The sequence below is a fragment of the Panthera pardus genome, unplaced genomic scaffold (assembly GCF_024362965.1).
Source record: "Panthera pardus isolate Hobbes unplaced genomic scaffold, ASM2436296v1 HiC_scaffold_11, whole genome shotgun sequence".
NCBI classification, from domain to species: Eukaryota; Metazoa; Chordata; class Mammalia; order Carnivora; family Felidae; genus Panthera; species Panthera pardus.
In genome coordinates this window covers 79,926,646-79,953,505 of record NW_026526666.1, presented here as the reverse complement: position 1 = coordinate 79,953,505, position 26,860 = coordinate 79,926,646, and the positions used below count along the sequence as shown (strand labels likewise).

The window sequence follows — 26,860 nt, the reverse complement described above, 5'->3', positions numbered from 1 at the left end:
GCATAAATAAGCTCTTTTCCTCTCTTCCATTATGGGAGGCATATCACTTTCCAAAAGGCCCCCACTGAGGTGAAGACAGTTGGTGATGTGATAGTAGGGACTCTAACGTGGCCACTTTCCCTCAGTAATTGTCCATACACACACACACCCTTCTGATTCCCTGGGACCTCTGGGATTCATCCCCGGCTTCCAGCATTGCTTTACCATGCAGCATCCCTTGAGTTGGCTGTCCTCTGCTTCCATGTAGATATCCAAGGAGCACTGCACTAAGTACCTACCTCGCCACCAAAGGCTGCAGTTTCAGATCCTGTAAAACAATGATCCAATGCCCATCTTTGTTAGCTCCGCAGATCTAAAGTGCACAAAGTAAAAGAATGGGAGGGGATATCTCACGCGACTGGGAAGCACACGGGCAGAGGCAGGTACTTAGATTCCGCCATAGCCAAGATGTAAATTTTAAGTATGTAATACCAATGCTTTAAATGTGCGGGTCTTTTGAAGCAGCACCCTCACTTCGAGGGAAAGACAGTAAGTATGCAAAGGTGATTTACTGTGAAGTTTACAATAGCAAAAAACTAGGGACAATCTAAATGTTCCTTAGTGGGGGCTTGGATAAATATATTACAGTACATCCTCACAACGGAATACTATACAGCCATTAACATCAATGAGGTAAAACAGACACGGAATGGTGTTACAGTATGTTAGTTTTAAAAGACATTTAATAAAGTAATTTATATTGCCTCATTTTCATTAAAAACATCTGTACAAAGGCATAGTAAGAGTTGAGGTACAGTTATTAAAAAGGAGTGGATAGTGGTTATTTTTGGTGCATTAAATTTTGAGGGGATTTAAATTGCTTTTCTGTTTTCTATTTCCATATTACATGAGGAATGACAGTATGTGCAACACGTGCTCCTCAAAAGAGAGCAGTGAATGTCTCAGAGAGAAAGCAGGGTCAGGTAGAGAAGATGTCTACTTCAACACTGAACAGCCCTGGATGCACTGGTAAGAAGGTGGCTGACTCTGCGTTCCACCATGCTCCTGCTGTGATAGTGATGAGGCATGAAGAGAAAAAAGGACTCCCAGGACTCCGTGAACGCACTTGCAAGAGTCTTCTTCCTAGTGGGTCTGACCACCTTCTTAGTTTGGACTCAGAGCTGGCAGATATCCAGCAGCAGCAGGAGCCCCAGGCAGATGATTGCTGGGATGTAGGTGTTCGGTGACTCTTTCAGAGATGCCAGAGTGAAGATAGCTCCTGGAATGGAAAGTGAGGTCCCTGAGGCCCCCTGCCCCTCTCCAGCTGAAGCCTTCCCATTCAACACCTCCTAACCACACCCACACAGAGCCTGAGCTAGCTGCTCTCACCTCTCTGGCCTCCCAAACAGAACCAGGAATCAGAAGCCTCTTAAACTAATGTAGCCCCTCTCAGAGGGTGAGAAAGAAACAGGAGCAATCTAGCCAAATAGCGCAGGGAGGTAGGTAGGTGGGCATCTGGGAACAACTTCTAATCCTTCTCCTTTCTTAATCCTACCGGAGGGAAGGTGGAGGTATGAGAAAGATCTGAAAATGAGGGAAGCCCCAGAGATGGAAAGCAAGTCCGGGGGGGAGGGGTGGCAGTGGTGGCAGCAATGGTGACACAAGGCCAGGGGATCCAGAAGAGTCTGAAGACGTCTGATCTTTGAAGCAGCAGCTGTCTTGGTACATCAGCAGGTCCTGTGGGCAGAGCTGCTACGAGGGGGTGCTCTACAACTGCCTGTCACAGGGAAATTCTCTGCTTTTCTGGGGGCCCTGGCTTCCTTGCTCTCTATTCCCACCTGCCAGACACATAACCCCACCGGCAGCTGCAACTCCATCCCCTCCTCTCTAGGGTAGGGTTTAGGAGAGAGCAGTAGGGACTTTGAGATTATATACATCCATACAATGGGAATACCCTGCAGCCAGCTGAACTGATGAGGTAGGAAGTATGTCTGACAAAGAATCACGTTCTAGTATATTAAGTTTTAAAAGCACCTGTCCTAGTCCAAAGGCCATGGAAAATAGAGTACAGCAGGGAGGGCTCCTGGTTCTAGAAAAAAAGGAAAGGAGGCAACAGTAAAGGGAACAGCCAGATCTTCCATGATCCTCTGCCAGAAGCCCCAATTTCCCCAGCCCAGTTGCACCCCCTTACCCATCATGAGCAGGGTCAAAAGCAAGTTACTGATCTCTTGCAGCATCGGTGGGCCCAGGACCAGCAGCAGCCCAGCCAGCAGTTCCAGCCAGCCCACAGCCTCTTGATAGCCCATGGGATCTGGCTGATAGCCGAACACCTTCAACGGGAACACCTCAGCAAACTGCACAAACAGGGCTTTCTAGGGGCAGCAGGGAATGTCTGTCAGCCACACTCAACAAGGATCCACTGCCTGGGCACTCCACAGGGACATTCTGGGCCTGTGCCCTCAACCCCTCCCCACCCCACCCCACCCCCCCAACAAAGGAGCTACTATTCTAGGTCAGGTCCAGGGTTGAGGTCAGTCTGGAGAGGGGAGGGCCTCCCTGGGGAGGGGCGGGGGGAGCTGAGCTTTGGAATCAGGAAACAGGCTTTACCCTCCAAGAAGGGCTGGATGGTGTGGTGCAGAGATGGACTGATTTTCTCAACAGACTCTCACCAGATTACAACCCAGCCCCAAATTCCAAGACCAGGATGCTAGGCTTGCCAACTTTAGGAATGTCACAGCTTCTCTTTCTTTCTGCCTGACCTGCTTTCCCCTGATGACACTATGCTGGGAATATTGGGAGGTGGGGGTGAGGATGGAAGGTAGACGGTTGAGGTTGCTCATTCAACGGATTCCACTATGAATATGGTATGCTGGGCCTGGATCCCATTGCAGTAGACACAAGATTAGTTAAGGAGGCTCAAAGAGACTCATTGTGCTGAGTTGGGCTCCGTGACAACTTCAGCCTCAGGCTGACTACCTTTTCCTGCATCGCCCCCCACCCCCACTTCAGCTCTACCTCCCCTACTGTCAGCAGCAAGGAAGAAACTCTAAGCCGGCTGGCTCTGGGGAGGTATGTACTTCGGCAAACAATCCACCACCCTAAACCAGGGAGGAAGGGCAGAACCCAGGCCTGGGAGACGGAGGCTGGCAGGGGTCTCCAAGTCAGGCTTATTTGAAGGGCTGGGGAATTGGTGAGCATAAGGGCACGAAAGCTTTCCCGACTCTGGACCTAGCCGGAAGGTGGAAGAACTTGTAGACTTCCCTCTCAAGCTGCCCGGGAAGGGTTCTTTGGATTCTGAGTTAGGGGAGCCTCTAGATTGACTCCTGCTTCCTGACCTGCCGTGTAACCTTTAGCAGACACACTTCACCTTCAGGGCGAGTTTCCTAGCCCACCAAGCAGTAATTCATAAACCCATCCTCATGAACCTCCCAAGAACGCAAACAGGAGGAGGAGGAGAAAGGGGCAGGGAGGGTTCTGGGTCCCCCTTCCATTCCATCTTCTTCCCCCCGGGGTCCCGGCGCATTCCTCCTCCAGCCCTAGGTTTGCCCGGGGCTCCCAGTGCTCAGCTGGAAGATGTGCCCCTTCCGTCTAGGCAAGAGCCAGAGGACTCGGAGGAGCACCCCGGGAGAGCGCCTACGTCTCAGTCTAGCACTGTCTCGCCGGAAGGCAGGCGGGTCCGCGGGGCACCGGCGCGGGCAGGCGGGCCGGTCACCGCGGGGGGGGGGGGGGGGGGGGGGGGCGGGTAACGGCCGCGTCCTCAGTTCCCGCCGCCGCGTGGCCGCCCACATCCCGCTGCTCACCATCTGCTCGGACGCTGGTGCCGAGATCTGCCCCGAGAGCTTGGCCGCCCCCGTGAGCGCGAAGAAGCCACCCAGCAGGACGCGCAGAGCGGCGAGCCCGAGCGCCATGGCCGCTCAGGTCCTCCGGGAAGGAAGGAAAGGGAAAGGAAAGGAAGGGGAGGAGAGGAGAGGCCCCGCCGAAACCCTCCCCCTGCCGCCCGCTCGGTTCCTCCCTCCCCAGGGCCAGCAGAAGACCGGCGCCAGAACCTCCCGCTCCCCGCCCCCCACCCCGAGGTTGTTGCCACCCTCTTTTCTGGCCCCCACCTGTTGCGAGGGGAGACGGCCTTCGGGAGGGGCATCCCCATCTCTCAGATGGGGGCGCTGAAGCCCAGTGGCTCAACTGACCGCACGAGCCCCTTTGAATTCAAGGGGCGTCTCTTGTCTCCCAACCAGTATGGCTGAGTAGAGTCAGACTCCAGGAGTAACCATCTACACGTGCCTCGCAGAAGACCGGGGTTTCCTTCCAGCCTGAGCCACCCTAGCTTTGGGATCTGAGCTGCCACCTAACCTCCTCGGGCCTCACTATTTGCATCTGTAAAAGCGATTAAGCCTGTTCTCCTTAGGAACAGGCCTAGCACAAAGTCTGGCACCTTTAAGAGCTCAAACGTTATTTGTAAATTAGTAAATTATGAAATCATTAATAATAAATCGGTAACAAGTAATTATAAATTGTTTTCTTTGTGTAAAATATATTTTTCCTCCAATTCCTCTCAGTTGAAATTAAAATATGAAAAGTGTTTGAAAATTCAGACACTTGGCAGCATAGGTAAGAGAGACTTCCACTAACAAAACCCTACAGGCCACTCGTGGTCCATCTGCTATAACCTGGAAATCAGTCTAGACCTTGATGGACAAACTGTGGGCCAAATTTAGTCAGCGGTTTTTTTCCACTGGTTCCCCCTTCTTCTTCCCCAGCTAACAATGTTTTACATTTTTTAATGATAAAAAAAATTTTAAGGCAGCTTTCATGACACATGAAAATTATATGAAATTCTTAGTTCAATGTTCATAAAGTTTTATTGAAACACAGCCACACTCATTTGTCTGTGTATTGCCTACAGCTGCTTTTGTGCTGCAAACCCAAAATTGACTAGTTGCCACCACATGGCCTGCCAAACCTAAAGTATTCACTATCTGGCCTTTTATGGGAAAAGTTTGCCAAGCCCTGGTCTAGAGCGCCACAGAAACCCCTACTCTCCTGCAGCTTCTATTTCTGATCAGCTAAGCTGCTTAGATCTTTGTTTTCTACCTACCCACAACCTGCTGGGGTGGGTGGCTGCCTGGCTGAAGACTGCAATGTCCCATGTGCTTCTAAAGGCCAAGGAGATTAACATCCAGGTGTGCTGATACATTACAAACAGGCTTTTTGTGACCATTTTTGTCCCTAATCCAGATGATCCAATCAATCAAATAGCTAAATTCTCTGCCTTGGACTATTAAAATTATAATATATAACTAGGTATAAATGCACAATTATTCCTCAACAAAAAGAAAAATTATTAAAACATATCACTGAAAACACATATCCACATTAGGAAATTATATTTTAGGATATTTATACAAAATTTAACACAAAATTATAGACTTTGATCATTAGCAATACCCATCTTACTATTCTTTCTCCTTTACTAATTTTTCTATCCTTGGAATTAAAGATGTGACTGCAAGTCTTAGAGCAGGACCAGAAACCAACAGATTTCTTTGTCTTGACTCAGTCAAAGCGGAAAATGTAGCATCACATAAATAAACAGTTGAAAAGGGCAATAAAAACTTCATTGCCTTTTCATGGAGTTCTGGGTAATTTGTCTTTGCATTTATCCAAAACTGAGTCACAGACATTGATTTAAATACTGACTGTAATTCCAAATCTGAAGATAGCTGTACTAGTTTTTCTTCTTCGAAGTCCATGAGATTACTATCTTTGGGATTCATAAAAGGATTAATTATCCACAAATTTCCTGAACGCAAGTCTTCTTCTGGTGGGTAACAGTCATTGAACATTTGACAAAGTCCTTCCAGGTGCTCAAAAATAATGCTTGCAATGCCTCTCATATTTAAGTCTGATGAGTTTACGAATTCGGAAAATGAAGGGAACATGTCATAATCATTCTCTTGTGTGCGCTTCAACCACATTTTTAACTTTTCCTTAAGTATATCCATTTTATTATACAAATTGAAGAGGGTAGTCATAGTTCCTCGGAGACTTAAGTTGAGTTCATTTATAAGTGAAAAAATATCTGATAAATAGGCCAGCTTTGCAACCCATTCCTCATCAAGAAAATACTTGGCCAAATCTGAATGCTTCTGGTTTAAAAAAATTTCAATTTCATGTCGTAATTCAAATAATCTTGTTAAAATTCTCCCTCTCGAAATCCAACGTACTTCAGCATGAAGGGGTAGATTCACATGCTCAGGCCCCATTTCTTCACACAAAATCGTTAACATTCGTGAATTTGATGCATTGCTCTTTATAAAACTTAAAATTTGTGCTGACTGCAAAAGAATTTTATGTAAGCATGGAGACAACTTTTCTGCTGCTAAATGCTCACGGTGAATAAAACAGTGTGTAAATGCCACTGTATTCGTGGCGATTTCTTGAATTTTTGCCCTTAAGCCAGAACACCTGCCAGTCATGCTTGCAGCCCCATCTGTACAGAGACCAACACAGTGTTTCCAATTCAGAGACTTACTATCAATATATTTATTTATTAGTTCAAATATTTCAAAACCAGTTATTTGAGAAGGCATTTCAATGCAACATAGTAATTCTTCTTTTATATCACTGCAATCATAATCAATGAAACGAATATAGCACAAAAGAAGGGTGATATTTGAGATTTCTGATGATTCATCTACCTGAAGGGCAAACCACTTTGACTTTCTGACTTTTTGAATCAGCTGATCTTCAATGTCTGCAGACAACTCATCAATCCTGTGTCCAATCGTGTTATTAGAAAGAGGAATGGTTTTCATTTTGTCTCCAGCACTTGAACCCAAAACTTCTGAACACATTTCCACTAAATATGGTTTAATTAATTCTTCGGCAATGGAGAATGGCTTCTTGCTGGCAGCAATTTGGAAAGCAATTAAATAAGAAGCTTTCACAAGTGACTTTTCAACTAGTAAACACTTTTTTAAAGAACTATTCTGACATTCCATTTCAAGAGATTTTTGTTCAAAAAAATCTACTGGTTTGTTTTCTAATTCTGAATGTTTTGTCTTCAGATGATGAGAAAGATTTGCTGGCTTCATGTTTTCAGTGGATAAGATTTCTCCACAAATGACACATTGTGGCCTTGGTGAACTTTCTTTTGATCCTGGACAGATAATAAAACCAACTTTTAAATATTCCGCATCATAAGTCTGGAAAAAACCTATTCTTTTTTTCTTTGCAGGTGGAGAATCAAGTTCCGCATCATTTTTCTCATTAGGCATAGGTAAATCTGAATGAAATATTTGAATCACTGTTATTTTTCAAGAAGAAATAAGCAATAGTCTTTATGTTTTCCCCCACACATTTAAAATATCTTTTTTTAGTATTTATATTTGTCAAAAGAATACACTAAAGTTGAAACAGAAACCACAGAACTTTCATGGTGCCATTAAAAACAGAATTTCTCCTTGCCCAAAACTTGGCCACTGACTAGAGCAAAACTATAGGCTGCGGGACGTGAACTAACAATGCTATATATATATATATATTCAACAGATTGCTGGAATTAGGGCTGAAGTCCACAGGATGCATCCAGTTAAGAATAAATTAATTTACTTTTTTAAATTTCAGAAAAAAGAAAACAAATGTTTAAAAAGTTAACATTTGGTGAATCTAGGTGTAGAATATATTAATGTTCATTGTGCCATATTTTCAATCATTCTGAACTTTGAAATTTCTCCAAATTACAGTTGAAGGAAAAAAAAGGGTTAATTAGTAGTTTTAATACCCAATGTCAATGAGGGTAAAGAGAAATGGGTGTTCTCAAACACTGATGTAATTTTTCAGTTTTGCAACACATATCAAAAAGCCTTAAAAATCCATGATAGCTTTTGAATCTGAAATTCTACTACTTAGGATTTATTCTAAAGACCTAATTAGACAAGTGAACAAAGATTCATTTACACAACTTAACTCAATACTGTTTACAATATTAAGCAACTAAAAGCGATCCAAGTGTCAATGTTAGGGGGATGGATAGGTACATACATTGGAATCTATGCATCCATTGAGAATCTCAATGTATATTTAAATTTATATTGACATGGAATATTTCTGATGAGCAATGTCAAAGGAAAAAGTAGTTCACAACAGTACATCTTAAACAATCCAGTATTTAATCTAGAAATTTTTAAAAAATGTATAAGCACACACATACCCACACATATAGATGTCCACAGATCTTTTACTACCTTCCACATGTGAATGTATATAGAATATAAATTCATGTACACAGAGTATATCATTTTAACAGGAATATACAACAATCAAATTTACTTTGGAAGGAAAACAGGATTCTCCTTGACTCCTACTAAAAGAAATGCACCCTACATAAAAACTCAGGATTACTTGTTGACAGATTACACTTTTAAATAAACTACATATATTCTGTGTAGTAAAACTATCATTAAAAACAAAAATCAAAAAATGCTTTGGGCAGAGTAGGCTATGTAAGTAATCGAAAACATGAGGGTAGTGGCAGCTAACATGGGTTGGGGCAGCAATAGTTTACAGCCTTTCCAAATATGCATTCAAGTCATTTTCCTGATCACCAACACCTCAGACACACAGTTATATTTTTAGTAAATGACAAATTAATTCACATTGTTTTTAAAAAGAAAGAAGAACTACAGTTAAATCATTAACGCTTTTAAAGAAATTTGTATCTTAATAGTTATAATAGTTTGTACATTTGAAAAACAGCAGTGCACAGAGATGTCTGTCCACATAATGCTGTGTGTGCAGATGGATTCAATTTAGTAGTTATGGGTGTTAATGACAATAATTATAAAAGGAATAAATCAGATGTTCAAAGGATGTGATGCAAGGATGAATGTTTTCCCGTTTAAGAAATGGTATATGATTTTCTTTGCCTTTCTTAAAAAAAACAAAAACAAAACAGAGTTAACTTTCCACATAAGCAGAGCACAAGGATACATACCTGTCTGACATTCCTTGTGTTGTGTATGTGGTTTGCAAGAGGTGGCCTTGGTCTGTGTGACAGGCTTGCACAATACTGCTTTGTTCTTTAAAAGCTTGGAAGACTGGGAAGACAGAAGTTTTGTGGCATCTATCTGTGTGCTTCCCTAGTTAAAAGCAAATTCAGAAACCAAAAACATGTTTTTTAGTACCTTAACACGGACCAGAATCGCTATCAATTGAAAGTTGGCACATAGTAAAAGAAACAGAATTCCTGTGAAAGAGTAGTTGCAATAAAGAAGCTACTTTGGAAAATATACACTAATTCCTAAATCTTCTAATTAGTGTCAGTTCCATTCATTAATTTTTTAAAAATACTCTGCCTATAGTAAGGACAATCAACACAATAAAAACAACCTTTACTGATTAAGACAATTGGCTATTCAGAAAAATTAGATCCAACTCAGACTTTATGCAAAATATATTCCGTATTGATTTAAGACCTCAACATGAAAAAAATGAAACTTTAACATCACTGGAGAGGGAGTGGCTAGCTGGCTCAGTCAGCAGAGACTCTTGATCTCGGGGTTGTGAGTTCAAGCCCCACGCTGGGACGAGAGATAACTTAAAAATAAAGTATTTAAAAAATAAATAAAACAAAACAAAAAAATAAAATAAATTAAATCACTGGAGAACTTTCAAATGACCAGAACAAAGAGGAGGTATTCTTAAAAGAAACACAAGAAGGGGCGCCTGGGTGGCGCAGTCGGTTAAGCGTCCGACTTCAGCCAGGTCACGATCTCACGGTCCGTGAGTTCGAGCCCCGCGTCAGGCTCTGGGCTGATGGCTCAGAGCCTGGAGCCTGTTTCCGATTCTGTGTCTCCCTCTCTCTCTGTCCCTCCCCCGTTCATGCTCTGTCTCTCTCTGTCCCAAAAATAAATAAACGTTGAAAAAAAAAAATTAAAAAAAAAAAAAAAAAAAAAAAAGAAACACAAGAATTATAGACAAAATAGAAACGACTAATACATTTGACTATCTTGAATTTTTTTTTTTTTTTGTAAATAAAGGTCTTTATAAAACAAAGCTGAAGAGTAAGCAACAGAGTTAGAGAATATATTTAAGGGGCACCTGGGTGGCTCAGTCTGTTAAGCATCCGACTTCAGCTCGGGTCATGATCTCACAGTTTGTGGGTTTGAGCCCCACATCAGGCTCTGTGCTGACAGCTCAGAGCCTGGAGCCTGCTTCCGATTCTGTGTCTCCCTCTCTCTCTGCCCTCCCCTGCTCTCACTCTCTCTCTCTCAAAAATAAGAGTAAAACATCCTAAAGGGAGAAAGAGAGAGAGAAAATGTATTTAAAAGATGTTTGCTGGAGTGCCTGGGTGGCTCAGTCGGTTAAGTGGTTAAGTGTCCGACTTCAGCTCAGGTCATGATCTCACAGTTCATGAGTTCAAGCCCCACATCAGGCTCTACATTGGTAGCTCCGAGCCTGGAGCCTGCTTCAGATTCTGTGTCTCCCTCTCTCTCTCTCTGCCCCTTCCCTGCTCGCTCTCTCTCTCTCCCTCTCAAAAAATAAATAAAAATTTAAAAAATTTTTTTTCATAAATAAAACATGTTTTTCACTCAACAAGTATTTACGGAATGTTTACTGTAACTCAGGCACTGTTCTAAGCCCTGGGGATACAGCAAAAAAAAAAGAGAAAGAAAGTCCTGCCTTTATGGGCTTTACATCCCACAGGGAGACACAGAAGATAAACAAGTAAAGCAAATATATATTGTATAATTCCAGGTAGTGACGAGTGCTATGAAAGAAAGCAGGGTAAGGGAATGGAGAGTGATGGTGTGGAGAAAGTGTATTTTTAGAGTAAATATTTGAGCAGAGATCTTCTGAATACTCAACTCAAAAGAACAAACCACACAAAGGCCTGAAGTCAGAGGACTCCAGGCAGTGGGATTACAGATGCAAAAGCCCTGAAATGGGAAAGTCTAGCATGCTTTAGGAACATCAACAAGAACAAGGCTGAAATAAAGTAAGCAGGGGCTAGAATGAAATGTTTGAAGAGGCTGGCAGAAGCCAAATTGTATAGGATCTTGAAGGTCTTAGTTTCAAAAACAGTAAGAAATTAGGATTGTATTTTAAATATGATGGAATGCACTGCAGATTATATTTAAATTTACTTTTTAAATAAGCAATGGATGTAATAATTTTGAATTCTGTAATAATACAAAAGGTATAAAAGTATTTACATGAAAAGTAAGTTTTCCACCCATCTACCCCCTGTCCAGACTCAACCTTGAATACAAGGTTCCCAGTTTTGTTTTTGAAGTTTATTAATTTGAGAGACAGAAAGCACATGTGTGAGCAGGAGAGGCGCAGAGAGAGGCAGAGAGAGAGAGAATCCCAAGCAGGCTCCACACTGTCAGTGTGAAGCTTGATGCAGGGCTCAAACCCACACACTATGAGATCATGACCTGAGCCAAGATCAAGAGTCGGACACTTAACTGACTGAGCTACTCAGGTGCCCTCCTAGTTTCTTACACATCCTTCTAAAGGTGGTCTATGTAATTAAATAAGTTGCTTCTGACTACAAATTGGTGGCATATTATTAGCAAGGCTCTAGCACCTTGTACTGTACCTATTAGCGAGCTATCTTAGAGGTATATTTACATAACTTTGTATAAAGCCACCCTAATAACAGCTTTATACATTGAATGTATCATAGGTAATCTGAAGAGTCTCTGCTACTGAAAACTGAATGTTAAAAACATTTGCTATTACAAACAAGGCTTTTTTTTTTATTACATTTATTTATTTTTGAGAGACAGAGTGAGACATAGCGCAAGCAGAGGGACAGAAAAAGAAGGAAACACAGAATCTGAAGCAGGCTCCAGGCTCTGAGCAAGTGTTCAGCACAGAGCTTGATATGGGGCTCGAACCCATGAACCATGAGATCATGACCTGAGCTGAAGTTGGACACTTAACTGACTGAGCCACCCAGGCGCCCCAAACAATGCTTTAATAAATACCCCTACATATAAATTAATTCTACACATGCTAGTATATTTATAGAATAAGGTATTCTAAGTTGTGGTTTGGTGGGTCAGAAGACTTTAATTATGTTGGTACAGTCACACTGCTTTCCACAGAAGCACTCTATATCATATTATATGACCTTCAGCAATGTATGTGAGCCCGTTTCCCAACACTCCAGTTAATATGGTATTTATGAAACTTTTTGTTATTTCTCAATAAATGAAAAATTATCTAACAGTAGTGTGGTTAGGTATTTTGCATGCTTAAGCATTATTAGTGTTTCCTCTTCTGTGAACTATCTACTCCTATCTTGTGCCCTGTTTTCCTTTAGCTTTAAAAAAAAATTCTATAAAGTTAAAAAAGAAGGGGGTGGGGGGGACACCTGGGTGGCTCAGTTGGTTAAGCACCTGACGGCACAGGTCATGATCTCACAGTTCAGGAGTTCGAGCCCCACATCAGGCTCTCTGCTGTCAGCACAGGAGCCTGCTTCAGAACCTCTGTCTCCCTCTCTGCCTCTCCCCTGCTCACACTCTTTCTCTAAAAAATAAATAAACATTTAAAAAAATGCTTTAAAAACTTATATGCATAATTTTTTGAATGAGTAATGTAACATGTGACATAAAATTCAAAGACTTTAATATCAAACATAAAAATATACTAATTTCCCTCTTAAATTCTGCCTTAGTCGTTCAGTTCTCCTTAGAGGCAACCACTATTATCTATTCATTGGCTGCCTTCCAGGGCTTTCTATACATATGTATAGGTATGTGGTGGTGGTGGTGGTGTGTGTGTGTGTGTGTGTGTGTGTGTGTGTATGTGTGTTTAAAACACAAATGGCAGTTTGCTATACCATTTGGCCTTTTTCATTTATTGTATACTACTCTATGTCTGTACATATATAGTTACCACATTCTTTTTAAGTGCAGAGTATTCTACTGTAATGGATATAGCGTACTTATTTTAACTATAGTCCCCAAAGAGCTGCTGTATATGCTTGGGCAGGGAATTCCACTCACCAGACCACATGACTAAGTATGAGCTAGGAGAGGGGTATATTTCAGGTTCTACCCATGTAGGCCTATTTTTTTTTTTTTTCTAGTTCACACAGTAACTGAGAATGAACTCACAATGGCCCTGACTATTGATCAAACAATGTGGCTGTTTTCAAGCCTTTGCTACTACAAACAATGCTGAAATCATCCCCGTACATACTTCAATTTATAAATGTGCAAAATATATCTGAAGGATAAATTCCTAAAAATGGAGTTCCTTGGTAATATGGTATTTACATTTTAAATTTTAACAAGTTTTACTAAATTGCTCTCTGTAGCAGTTTTACCAACTGCAATTGACAACATGTAAAAATGCCTTAACAGTGTTATCCATTATTTTTATTGTTGCCAATCTGATAAAGTTGGAATTTCTCTAATTTTAAAGTTGAATATCTTTGCATATGTTTAAAAATAATTTTTATTTCCAGGGCACCTGGGTGGCTCAGTTGGTTAAGCATCTGACTTCGGCTCAGGTCATGATCTCATGGTTCGTGAGTTCAAGTTCCACGTCAGGCTCTGTGCTGACAGCTCAGAGCCTGGAGCCTGCTTCAGATTCGGCCTCCCTCTCTCTGTCCCTCCCCCATTTGCCCTCTGTCTCTTTCTCTCTCTCAAATATAAATAAACATTAAAAAAAATTTTTTTAAGAATAATTTTTATTTACTAGTCGGATGGATCAGATTTTGTTGCCCATTTTTCTACTGGGTGCTGGGTCTTTTTATTGATTTATAGAAGCTCTTTACATATGGAAAAACTGGCTTTTTATGACATGAATTGCAACCTTTTAATTTTTTTTCATGTCTTCTGACTTTGAAATGTAGCTGAATTTCCATAACAACTCTTTATGGCTTCTGAGTTTTGTGACATATTTAGAAAGACTTGGGGCGCCTGGGTGGCTCAGTCGGTTAAGCGTCCGACTTCAGCTCAGGTCGCGATCTCAGGGTCCGTGAGTTTGAGCCCCGCGTCGGGCTCTGGGCTGATGGCTCAGAGCCCGGAGCCTGTTTCCGATTCTGTGTCTCCCTCTCTCTCTGCCCCTCCCCCATTCATGATCTGTCTCTGTCTCAAAAATAAAATAAACGTTAAAAAAATTAAAAAAAAAAAAGACTTTCTCCACTTGTTTATTAAAATTCTTTCCTGTATTCTTCCCTACTACTTTATTATTTTTTTACATTTAAATCTTTTCTCCATGTGGACTTCATTTTGGTGTAACTTGTAAGGTAGAAATCCAATTTATTTTTTTCCATATGTATGCTCAGTTGTCACAATGCTGTTTATTGAATAAGTTTCCCCTACTGATCTGAAGTGCTATCTTTATTATTTCTAAATCTACATACATATTTAGGTCTATTTCTGGACTTCTATTGAGTTCATGGCTTCAGTATCAATTGTTTTATCTTTCTAGCTTCATAAAATTTACAGTTCTACTATAATTTTGGAAACTAGCTCTTCCTCTTCCCCCTTCTTTATTCTTCTTTTACAGAATTTCATTGAAGATTTTTAAGCAGTGGAGTGACACAATCTGATTTAAAATCATTCTGCTAACAATGTGGAGAAAAAAAATGCAAAGGGCAAGAATGCAAGCAGGAAGACAGGTAGGAGGTCACTGCAATGAATCAGAGAAAAGACGATGGTGCCTCAGACAAAGAAGGTAGCAGCAGGAATGTTAAGAAGTAAGGAACACTAGAGAGGAAGTCTGGGGTGGAATAAAAGGGTTCTGATTTAGACATATTATTTGAGATGGCCATTAATCATCTAAGTGTATATGTCAAGTAGGCAACTGGATACATGAATCTGGAGCTCAGAGGTCATGGCAAGAGAAATAAATCTGGGAATAAGCCACCATCTAGGGGGTGTTTAAAAACCACAGGACTGTACTGAGTCCCCAGGAAGATTGAGAAAAAAGACAAGTATGTTGACCTAGAAGTTGAAGAAGGTATTTGAAGAAGAAAGGGAGAACAACTGTATCAAATGTTACTGAAAGGATAGGTTAAATGAGAACTGAAAATTGACCACTGGACTTGCAAAACTAAAGGTTCATGGTGGCCTTGACAAGAGCAATTTCTGCCCCCCCCCCCCCCCCCCCCCCCCCGCCACCAGTGTTTGTTTATTTTTGAGAGAGAGACAGAGCACAGTAGGGAAGGAGCAGAGAGAGGGGGGAGACACAGAATCTGAAGAAGGCTCCAGCTCTGAGCTGTCAGCACAGAGCCCAACGCAGGTCTCCAACGCATGAACCGCAATATCATGACCTCAGCCAAAGTCTTAACCAGCTGAGCCACCCAGGCACCCTGACAAGAGCAGTTTCAATGGCATGGTGCAAAGCCTGACTTAAGTGCCCTAAGGAAAGATAACAGATAAGGGAGTAAGGCAGTAAGTTGAGGCCACCCTTAGAGTTTTTCTAAAATGGAGTAGAGAATGGGGGGTGGGAGGGAGGGCAGGGTGGGTGATGGGTATTGAGGAGGGCACCTTTGGGATGAGCACTGGGTGTTGTATGGAAACCAATTTGACAGTAAATTTCATATATTAAAAAATAAAAAATAATAATAAAAAAAAAATAAAAAATAAAATAAAATGGAGTAGAGAAATAGGACAATAGCTGGAGGGCTCTGGTGTTAAAATATTTTTCATAGATATTAAGTATTACTGCATGTTTTTTGTGTCAGTGAAAATGAGCAGAAAGAGGTGGGGCAAATCCAGAATATATAAAGAGATTCTATAAATCAATAAGGAAAAGGTAATTCCACACAAAAATGGGGAAAAATTAAGAACAGGAAATGAAAAGAAAATTCAAATGTTCAAAAATACAGACATATAAGCAAAATTGCTAGTTATCAGTGATATGCAAAATAAAATAAGGTATTACTAATAGACTGACAAAAAATGTTTAAATCTGACAACATTAAATGATAGCAAGGCTGTGGGAAATGAGTATAATCATAATCTCCTGGTAGGAATAAAAACTGAAACAGACATTTTGAAAACAAAAATGCAAATACTCTTTGAATTCAAAATTCTACTCTTCCATATCTACACCAGACAAACACCAGCACACATGCACAAGGAGATGTATACAAAGATATTGATTGTAGCAGAGATTGTTTTAATAGTCAAGACCTGGAAGCAACCTAATGTTCATCAACAAAGCAATGGATAAATAAAATGCATTACTTTCATACAACACTATCCAGCAGTCAATGAACTAATAAGAAATGAATTCAGTAAAGCCACAGAATACAAAATTAACAGACAGAAATCAGTTGCATTTCTACACACTAATGAAGAACTATTAGAAAGAGAAACTTAAAAAACAATCCCACTCACAATTGCATCAAAAAGAACAAAATACCTACAAATAAATTTAACCAGAGATGAAAGATCTGTACTCTGAAAACTATAAGACACTGATGAAAGAAACTGAAGGAGATACAAATAAATGGAAAGCAATACCATGCTCATAGACTAGAAGAATTAATATTGTTAAAATGTCCACACTACCCAAAGGAATCTATAGATTCAATTCAATTCCCATCAAAATACCAACAACATTTCTCATAGAACTAGAACACAGAATCTTAAAATTTGTATGGAACCACAAAGACCCTGAATAGCCAAAGAAATCTTGAGAAAGAAAAACAAAACTGAAGTATCACGCGCTCCCTGATTTCAAACTACAAAGCAATAGTAACCACAACAGTATGGTACTGGCTGGAAAACAGACATGGAGATCAATGGAATAGAACAGAGAACCAAGAAATAAACCCATTCATATATGGTCAATCTATGACAAAGAAGACAAAAATATACAGTGGGTAAAAGACAATCTCTTCAATAAGGGAAAAACCCAACAACTACCTGTAAAAGAATGAAACTGGACCACTATCTTACACCACATGTTGAGTAAGAGTTGAAACTATAAAACGCCTTGAAGAAAACATAGGTAATTAGCTATTTTTCATTTTTTAAATTAATTAATTTATTTTGAGAGACAGAGACAGCATGAGTGGGGGAGGGGCAGAGAGAGAATCCCAAGCAGGCTTCACGCTGCCAGTGCAGAGCTCAACTAGGGGCTCGAACCCACAAAACTGTGAGATCATGACCTGAGCCAAAACCAAGAGTTGCATGCTTAACCCACTGAGCCACCCAGGTACCCCGGCAATTAGCTATCTGACATAAGTATCAGCAACATTTTTTTGGACCAATCTCCTCAGGCAAGGGCAACAAAAGCTAAAATAAATAAATGGAATTACATCAAACTAAAAAACTTCTACATAGAGAACGAAATGATCAACAAAGTGAAAAGGCAATCTACTGAATGCGAGAAGATATTTGCAATTCATGCATCTGATAAGGGAATATCCAAAATATAGGAAGAACTTATACAACTTAATATAAAAAAAATAACCCAATTAAAAAATGGGCAGAGAACTTGAATAAGCATTTTTCCAAAGAAGACATATAGATGGTCAACAGGTATATGAAAAGATGATCACATCACTAATCATCAGGGAAATGCAAATCAAAAACCACAATGATTCATCACCTCAAACCTGTCAGATTAGATATTATAAAAAAGACAAAAAAATGACAAGTGTTGGCATGGATATAGAAAAAAACCCTCATGCACTGCTAGTGAGAATGTATATTGGTGCAGCCACTGTAGAAAATAGTATGAAAACAGTATGGAGTTTCCTCAAAAAGTTAAAAATAGAATTCCCATATGATCCAGCAATTCAACTTCTAGGAATGCATCCAAAGAAAACCAAAACACCAAAGTGGAGAGATACATACACCCCTATGTTCACTGCAGCATTATTTACAATAGTCAAGATACGGAAGCAACCTAGGTATTCACTGATGGATGGATAAAGAAGTATGATGCACACACGCGCGCACGCGTGTGCGCACACACACACACACACACACACACACACTGAAATATAACTCAGCCATAAAAAAGAATGAAATTTGCAACAACATAGATGGACCCAGAGTGTATTATGTGCACTGAAATAAGTCAAACGCAAAAAGACAAACACCATATGATTTCACTTGTATGTGGAATCTAAAAAACAAAACAAATGAGCAAACAAAACAGAAACAGATTCCTAGATAGAATTTCTGGTTATCAGAGAAAGGGAGAGATTTGGGGGAGGGGGGGAGGGGGAAGGAGGGACAGGCAAAACAGGTGAAGGGGATTAGGAGGTACAAACTTCCAGTTATAAGAAAAATAAACCATGGGGATGTAATGTACAACACAAGGAACAAAATCAATAAAAATGTAATAACTTTGTATGGTGACAGATGGTAACTACAACTTACTGTGGGAATCATTTTACAATGTATAAAAATATCAAATCACTGATGTACTGATGTACTCCTGAAACTAATAGGATACTGTATGTCAATTATACTTCAATTTAAGAAAAAAAACATAAGTTTTAAAAGAAAAAGAAAAAAAAAGATAGACTAAAACTAAGCAAGTAAGCCCAATCTAACAATGGTTAATTCTCAATGGTGAGAATACAGTAGAGCAGGAGTTAGCAAAGTTTGGAGTGGACCAAGCCCAGCCTACCACCTGGTTTTGTAAATAAAATTTTATTGGAATGCAGCCACTTACTCATTTATGGATTGTCTATGGTTACTTCTGCACAACAGCAGAGATGAGGAGTTGCAACAGTCTGTATGGCAAGTTTAGTCAAAACATTACTACCTAGAAAGTCTGCTGACTTGTGCACATTTTTTTTAAGTTTATCTTGAGAGAGTGTGTGACAGCACGGATGGGGTGAGAGAGAAAGAGAGAGAGAGAATCCCAAGCAAGGCCCACACTGTCAGCATGGAGGCTGATGCAAGGCTCAACCCATGACGCATGGGATCATGACCTGAGCCGAAATCAAGAGCTGGACGCTCAATTGACTGAGCCACACAGGAGCCCTGACTTGTGCAGATTTTCTTCTTTGTCCTTTTCTATATCTCACCTTCCCCTAAAATTTAAGACTATTTAAACAACTTGAAGGAGTCAAACTAAAGTCTGAGAGAAACAAAGAAAAGATTCTAAAACTTTCAGTTTTTTTAAATTTTAAGAGTACTACATATACTTTGTATTGACTAAACTGAAAACATTAATCAGAGCTATTCTATAACACAGTTTAAATGACTGGTGAATTATAGAGGTACTCCACATAGAGAGAAAATACATAGGGCAGTCCTATTTAAATGAGGGATGTATTCTTGAAAACGCAGAATAATTCAAAACTAACTGTCCCATATATAGAAAAAGGATGCATTCTCAGGATACATAAATTTGCAACCAATATAGAATATTTTTATAATATATACTAATAACATTAGTATAAAACCTAGTCTATTAATACCCTTATTAATTATACAGTTATGTGCTTAAGAAGAGAATTATTCATTCTGTTATAGCAATTTATTAATCATGTAATTTTAAAATATAACTTAATGTATAATATACAATATACAAATATAAGTACAAAGTTAACTTAATGATATTGCATTAACTACTGAGTATCCTGCCTGAAAATAATTGAGTAAAAGTTATCATTATCATCTTCTAACAACACAAGTAAAGGGAGAGTTAAAAGGTATCAAATTAGGACAAGCTATCTCGCCACAGCATGGGGAAGGCTGGTCTGAGTCCCTGGAAGATTTCTACTAAAGAATGAATCTGATGTGGCTGGTTTTTGCTCTCATTTTCTTTGCCTCTGGGGATTTCTTGATATGCAGACACACTGTCCATCTTTCACCTTGCCACCATGAAACAGCAATCCACATTTGGATCACTTTCTTTAATAATAGCCATTGTTGCTGGAATATGGTCAAAAGCATATGCCAGTTACTTCGCTGCGGGCTGCTGTGCTGAAGGCCCAGTAAGTGCCGGGACCCTCTTCCAGCTGCCTTTGTTTTTCTAATTCTAGCAAGTCTTCCTGTATTACTCCATGGAGAACCACCCAAGCGAAATTTCAACATCCCCTTCACCAACCTTGCACAAATTCACCTTCTTTGTCACTTTCGCAGATTGTTTATCAGGTGCGAGGCTGTCGTCTTTCAAGATAAAGCCTCTTTAGATTATGGTAAAGCTGAAATGTTTTGATAGCTTCGGTTAGCAGCTATAGCTTGCCTGCTCATTTTTATACTCTTAAAACTTTGGTAGGCTTTAAAATTAGAAGGCCAGCCATGACTTGTAGTGAACTTTTTTGTCTCACTTTCAACTCCTTTCAAATCATTAAAATTACTTCAGGCCTTAACACAGGCAATGGCTTGAACTTAGGGGGGCATTACAGCAGCACTGATCTTGCAGCTGCGTTGCCAGGACTTTTTCCATTTACTCCATTATTCTTGCCTGGTTATAAGATTGTGTGTGTGTGTGTGTGTGTGTGTGTGTGTGTGTGTGTGTGTGTGAGAGAGAGAGAGAGAGAGAGAGAGAGAGAGTGTGTGTGTGTGAACTAAACGATGTATCTTCTTTGATGCTGCTTTTGTTTTTTTGAGCATTATCTCAATATTCTGCAGGCTGCACTGTCCTAAATGAACAGCATGGGGATCACATCCTGGTCTGGCCTTTATCACAGAGTTTTATCACATCTAACTTCTGTTCCAAAGATACTGAATTTGGGGTACAGTTTTTTAGCACTAGCACCACTACTTAATGAACTTGAATGACACTGTTATATGACATACAAAAATATCTTTAATTATACCAAAAGCAAATGTTAAGACAGCTACCAAAAACAGTCACCAAAAACATTAACCCAAGATCCAATACATTAGGTTCATGTGATATTGATAAAAGATGATGGGAATTTTGTTTCCTGCTAACACAAGATATAGGAAAATAATGAGGTAATTTGCAATCCTTTCAACTAGTCAGATTTGAAATTATGTGTTTCCTCAAAATATTTTTTTTTGATTTTAAAAAGTTTCACAATACTTCAAATTGGAAACATAAAGTGGGAACTTAAATGTATTTTTACTTTGCACTATTTTCAGCTTCACATAATTTGAAGATGCATAAAATAACACTACACTGAACTTTTTCAAGAGACTTTCCAGTCTAAAAGAAAACTACTTGAATGTAGTAAAAGAGAAAAATAAGCAGCCAGATGGAATTAACAAGAATTTAAAGAAATTAAGGAGCCAGGGAGCCCAGGTGGCTCAGTTCGTTGAGCGTCTGACTCTCGATTTCGGCTCAGGTCATGATCCCAGGCTCATGAGATCAAGCCCTGCACTGGGCTCTGCGCTGAGTGTGGAGCCTCCTTAACATTCTTTCCCTCTCTCCTTCTGCCCTCTCCCCTGCTCCTGCTCTTTCTCTCTCACTTTTAAATTTTAAAAAATTTTAAAAAAAAGAAAGAAAGAAATTCAGGAGCCAGAACACAACAAAATAAATCAGAAATGCATTCTTATTAATGTAACTTTAAGATTCCGAAACAAAATCAGTGCATAATGCTCTACTTTTTTTTGAAGACTAAGCGAAATGCATTCAGATACATATTAGAATGCTACATCCAAAATGAAAGTAAACCCAAGTGGCATTATGAGGAAAAATATTAACGATAAAACTTACATCTTCAATGACTTTTTGTGTTGCCTCTTTACTAACTGCACCTGTTATAAATGAACACACACATTATTATCCCCAAAATATACAGATGTAAACACTGAGACCAACAAGTTATTTTCCTCTCACTAAGGTGGGCCAGAGTCTAGTCCAGAATTTCTCAAAGAATGGTCCAAGAAAAGTGGGCATCAATATCACCTGGGATGCCTGAGAAAGGTAAGGATTCTTGGGCCCCAATTTCATCCTACTACAGTAGAATCTCCGGTGATAAAGGCAACTATATTAAAATCACTTAGGTTTAAAAGAATAATAATAAATTGTACACGCCTCTTCCTTCCCTATCCATGCCAATCTGCCTGCTACCCACTTCCCTCTGAGAAAAAGGGGCATGTTTCCTCACAGAAATAGAAAAGTAAATATTACTAACAAGAGCTACTTAGACAACACACTTAACTCTATAGTCTAATTAAATGCCTTTACATCAAGTCATACCTTTTAAAACACTATTAGTGTTCCCTGTGGGCTGGGCAGGAGGTATTTTTGCCAATGACACCACACTGGTTATAACTGGTGTTGTATTTTTCCTTGTAGAAGGGAGCTCCATTGAAGTAGTTTGCGCCTTATAAATATTTACTGATTAAAACAAAAAGGTAAGACCTAGTATAAACAAAAGGGTTACACACACACACACACACACACACAACACATACAAAACCCTGTTCGACAACTAAGTTTCCAAGAAACAGTGCAAATATCTAACTCTCTATAATGTAACTCTATAAAAAGAGTGATTCTGGTCAGATTAACATTCATTAGGACTTAAAAACAGCCTGATTTTCTAAAATTATAAACTTCAAATGCTATTTAAAAATATAGGTATTAGCTTTAGAATTAACTGGCCTTTCCTATTAGTGAATATTAAAACTCCTCCACCTAAGCTTGCTTCAAATAAAAATTTAACATGACAGTTTTTATAAAGAAGTTGGTGAGTTTGCTACCCATCCGCTGTTTGTCAACACATATTATAAAATAAAAATTCTACCACTGACCTGACTGGTCTTAGGGAATGGATGATGACATAAAAGATTGGCACATGGCATATGTGATTAAGATGATGATCAATAAAATTGCAAAGGTAGACAAGGGCCAGACTGTAAGGACAAAGCACATGGATTCTGTCAATTCAACAGCACTCCAGGCTTTGATCAGACAGCATAATATCAAATGTTTTTACCCTAATTCAGAGAAGTACTACTTCAGGGAGCTACTTTAAGAACATGCCACACATGTAACTATTCATCTGGATATTTTGACCATATTAGCTTTCCTACTTGCAAAATTATTTTATTCTTAGCCAAAAACATTTTTGCTACCTATGAAGAACTGGTCTACTTTATTTTTTCTGATATAATTAATGTGTTGGTTCTTTTTTCCTTGGCTACAATCAAACTCTTGATCAAATCTTACACCAGTCATAGCAACTGTATTAACATACTTCTATTCTCTCCTTCTGTTTGCCCTGATTTTCTATTTTTTTCTAGTTTATTAACTGAATAACATATGCCCCTTAGTGGAAATTATTTATGTACAGATAACATCAACCAAAAGCAATCAAATCTAATTTTCCTATAAAATACATTTATTGATTCCTTGGTGTGTTTGATTATGATAGCAAAAAGCATCAGGATTGATTTTCCCTGAAGGGCAATTTTTAAGAATTCTTACAAGAAGGACATCTGGGTGGCTCAGTCATTTAAGCATCCGACTTCGGCTCAGGTCAAAATCTCATGGTTTGTGGGTTTGAGCCCTGTATCAGGCTCTGTGCTGACAGCTCGGAGACTGGAGCCTGCTTCGGATTCTGTGTCTCCCTCTCTCTCTGCCCCTCCCCTGCTCATGCTCTGTCTCTCTCAAAAATAAATAAGCATTAAAAAAAATTTTTTTTTAATTCTTACAGGAAAATTTAAGGACATCCAGGCGATTTGAATTCAATAAAATTTTGATGCTATTTACAACTGTGTGTACTAACAGTATATCCTAGCACTGACATAAAGATCCCATTAGCCAAGTTTAATTTTTACCTTTATTTTGTGAAAGAGGGTCATTCATAATTTGTCGATGACAAAACTCCAAGACACAAAATAAGTTACAGAAATGTTTGATGTTTCCTCGCCATTTTATGGACTCACTTAGCTTACCCTGTCGTTTACAGCCATCACACTTGGCCATCTGAGAAAAAAATGTAAGACAGGATAGGCTTAAAACCATAAAATAATGAAAAGATAACATTAATCATAAAACCAGAAGGCACTATGAAAACAGGATATGTAAATCAGGTGAAATCACAAAATGTAAGGTTCCTACCTTAAAATATTCTGGTTAAAAATGCATATACTTGGGGCGCCTGGGTGGCTCAGTTGGAAAAGTGTCCACGGTTCATGAGATGGAGCCCTGAGTTGGGCTCCTTGCTGACAGTGCAAAGCCTGCTTGGGATTGTCTCTCTCCTTCTCCCCCTGCCCCACCCCTGCTCTTGTGCACACTCTCTCTCAAAATAAATAAATAAATATTAAAATATATATTTATTTGCTTTACATACATATGTCCATCTACAGAATATAAAAACTGATCTCCCATTTTCAAAATTACTGATGAAGGAATCTAAAGATAGGCTCTATTTTTAAAAGGTTAAGCAGTGACATCATGTAGTAGAAAGAATATGCACTTTGGAGTTGTAAAGACATTGATTCATTCAACAACTATTTAATTAGGTACTCTTTGTCTTGAGCACTGAGATAGGCGCCATATAATTATGATAAAGACATACCTCCCAAACAAAAATATTGTATTTTAGCGGGTAGGGAGACAAACAGATGATTTCACTGGCGTGTTATAGGTGCTATCCAGCTATCACCTACCAGCTTCTTGAAGAATACACTACTGAACCTCCCTGGATCTTATTCCTTTTCCTTATTTATAAGCTGGTAATAACACACCTACCTCTAAGGATTATAGTGAGGATTAAATGCAATAACACTTATGAAGCACTGGACCTGTATTAGTGGTTCAATTAATTGTAGCTTTCATTGTTAGCCTTCCAAAAAAATAATTTTTTAAAAAATAAGTGGGTAAGGAGGTCAGTCACAGTCATTTGACCTATGAAGCAAGAACAAGGTCTGACTTCAAATTCATCAGAGTAACCTTCTGAATGAGACAGCCACTTAAAGGCAACATAACTATAAAGGCAACTTAAAGGCAACTTGAAAGAACTCAGTGATAAATAAGGTTCGTGTGCCTCAAGAGAAAGCAAAAGATAAAAATAAAAGGAATATACCCTCTAACAACAACAAAGCCTCCAGAAATCATATGCTCTTTACCACCAAAATTTCATGTTTATATTCAACTGAATTTTGCTTTGGGAGCCCATAATTTATTTTACCCAGTTCTAAACACTAAATTTTACTTCACATGATCTGAACGTATTTAAGAAAATAATTTGTACTAACTTCAGAAAACCAAAAAGGTGTATTACATTTACCTGATAAAACAAAACTGTAAATTTGGACATGCAATCTTCACAACAGAACTCTTCTAGCTTTCCTTCCAATCGATTTTCTACCAAATTAGGGGATGTCTGTGAGCAGTAACTGCACATCTTACAGTAATTCCCCCAGCGCTCTCCAAAGTCACGGGCAGAGAGGAATTTGCAAACTGAGAACCAGAAGGGTTGAAAGGAAGAAACATCAAACTTACATTAACTTGAAGGAGGTAAAGTGAGTTTCCACAGTCTCAGACACCAACTAAGCTAGTTTCTGGCTTGCTTCTTAAGCCAAGAAGCAGTAATTGCTTAAGTATCCTCTTTACAAGTGGGTGCAAGAACAGGAAGATCTCTCAAGTCACTGATAAACTTATGAAGAGATTTTTTACACTCTAACCTAATACCATTGACCCAATTACCTTTCAAAAGTTTTTTTTTTTTAGTTTTAAGCCATTTATTTAGATGACTGTAATTTTAAAAATCACTACAATTTGGCAAATCATAATCACAAGTATAATATTTAAATTTGTCTCAAGTTTTTCTTTGAGATTATTATAATATTTAAAAAGACTTTAAAGTGAAGTAAGCATGAAAAATAAAATGAATTAAGTATAAACTCAAGAAAGAAAAAACCTCAAATTATACCTCATGAAATAAAATTACTTGGAAATTAATTGTAGAATAGCCCAACTCAGCATGAACTACTTTGTACCAACCACGAGCTCTGTGGACAAAGCTGAACCGCTTGCTTTCTTTACCTTCACTACAGAATGGCTTATCAACCCCTGAGAATCGGACAGTCTCCTTTATAATTTTCTGCAGTTTACAGTAATCACACATTGCCATAACTTTATTTTTCTTTTTGTATTCATCAGAACAAGTCTTGCCACAAAAAAGAAACATTCTACCCTGCAGAGATTAAAAAAAAAAAAAAAGTCATTAAGACCTAATTAACAGTTGCTTTATCTTTAAGAAATCATTCTCATTTCAAAGCAAATGAAGTGACTGTCAAAGATGAAAAGATAAATGCTGCTAATGGATATGTTTACAATTCAATCCCTTTCATAATTTCTCTTTACCTTGTAGAACAGAAGTTCTGGTTTTGTGGCAAACAGATGGTTACAGTGCTGACACTTGAGTTTAACAAGTGTCCGGGTTAAAGCAACTTGCTGGGATGGGGCCGCAAGAGGCCGGAAACTGGCTGCAGGAGAGCCACTGATGGAGGCAGGGGAAGCAGCAGAGGTGTTACCTCCTCCAGCTGATACTGATGACCCAGCCGGTGGGCTTACAACCACTTGACCCTGAGACAGGGACACCGCTGAAGAGTTTGTTCCTTTTGGCTTGTTAAATACATTCTGAACGAACACAAATAAGGCAAAGATTTTAGCAACTGAGAAACAACTCGGTAATTTTCATTTTCTCATTTTAATAAACTACTACCTGTAACATTTTATAAATATTTTTTAACATTTTATAAAGTAGTTCACAGAAAGAGTTTAAATGGCATACTTCCAGAATATTAGGACTGAGAAATGCAACATAAAAAGGTTTAAGAACTTGAATTCAGGCTTTCCAAACACCTCTAATACAGAGCTCTAATAAACTAGAGCAGGCCCCTTCTTTTCCCCCAAAATACCCCTCCATCTGCACTCCCATCACCACCCAGCCTCTGATGGCTATTAAGAGTACAGTGGAGGGGCGCCTGGGTGGCTCAGTCAGTTGAGCGTC

At 39.2% G+C, this 26,860-nt stretch overlaps 2 protein-coding genes and 2 long non-coding RNA genes across 14 annotated transcripts in view; 2 read left to right on the top strand and 2 right to left on the bottom strand.

The window, feature by feature from the left end:
• Positions 1–704: 704 nt before the first annotated feature.
• TMEM35B (transmembrane protein 35B) lies at positions 705–3,887 on the bottom strand. 4 transcript variants are annotated; one of them, XR_002075166.2, is made up of 5 exons: positions 3,780–3,887; positions 2,171–2,351; positions 2,014–2,068; positions 1,535–1,716; positions 1,147–1,258 (listed from the first exon to the last, which is right to left on the bottom strand). XR_002075166.2 is itself a non-coding variant. In XM_019429868.2 (4 exons), exons 1-3 carry the CDS (start codon positions 3,885–3,887, stop codon positions 2,019–2,021), a joined length of 339 nt encoding a protein of 112 aa, XP_019285413.2. In that variant the 3' UTR covers positions 1,146–1,258; positions 2,014–2,018. The 4 variants fall into 4 exon arrangements, 3 of the variants coding, with proteins under 3 accessions (XP_019285410.2, XP_019285413.2, XP_019285411.2); XM_019429868.2 differs by lacking the exon at positions 1,535–1,716 and having other exon boundaries at positions 1,146–1,258; XM_019429866.2 differs by lacking the exon at positions 2,171–2,351.
• LOC128775611 (uncharacterized) lies at positions 3,786–22,030 on the top strand. The gene is made up of 3 exons (XR_008420456.1): positions 3,786–3,897; positions 14,509–14,620; positions 21,734–22,030. It is a non-coding gene; the product is annotated as an uncharacterized LOC128775611 (long non-coding RNA).
• ZMYM6 (zinc finger MYM-type containing 6) overlaps positions 5,344–26,860 on the bottom strand; it is a 42,355-nt gene continuing 20,838 nt past the window's right edge. For 7 of the 8 annotated variants that reach the window (XM_019429859.2, XM_019429855.2, XM_019429858.2 and 4 more), the window contains 8 exons: positions 26,212–26,487; positions 25,891–26,041; positions 25,133–25,305; positions 23,679–23,826; positions 22,093–22,233; positions 21,607–21,647; positions 8,972–9,116; positions 5,344–7,261 (listed from right to left, as the gene is read on the bottom strand). In XM_019429859.2, the coding sequence (XP_019285404.2) occupies positions 5,430–7,261; positions 8,972–9,116; positions 21,607–21,647; positions 22,093–22,233; positions 23,679–23,826; positions 25,133–25,305; positions 25,891–26,041; positions 26,212–26,487 (2,907 nt within the window). In that variant the 3' untranslated portion in view covers positions 5,344–5,429. The remainder of the gene's footprint in view (positions 7,262–8,971; positions 9,117–21,606; positions 21,648–22,092; positions 22,234–23,678; positions 23,827–25,132; positions 25,306–25,890; positions 26,042–26,211; positions 26,488–26,860) is intronic. The other variant, XM_019429857.2, reaches the window with a different exon arrangement.
• Positions 22,190–23,607, top strand: LOC109255287 (uncharacterized). Its single transcript, XR_002075167.1, has 2 exons — positions 22,190–22,250; positions 23,555–23,607. It is a non-coding gene; the product is annotated as an uncharacterized LOC109255287 (long non-coding RNA).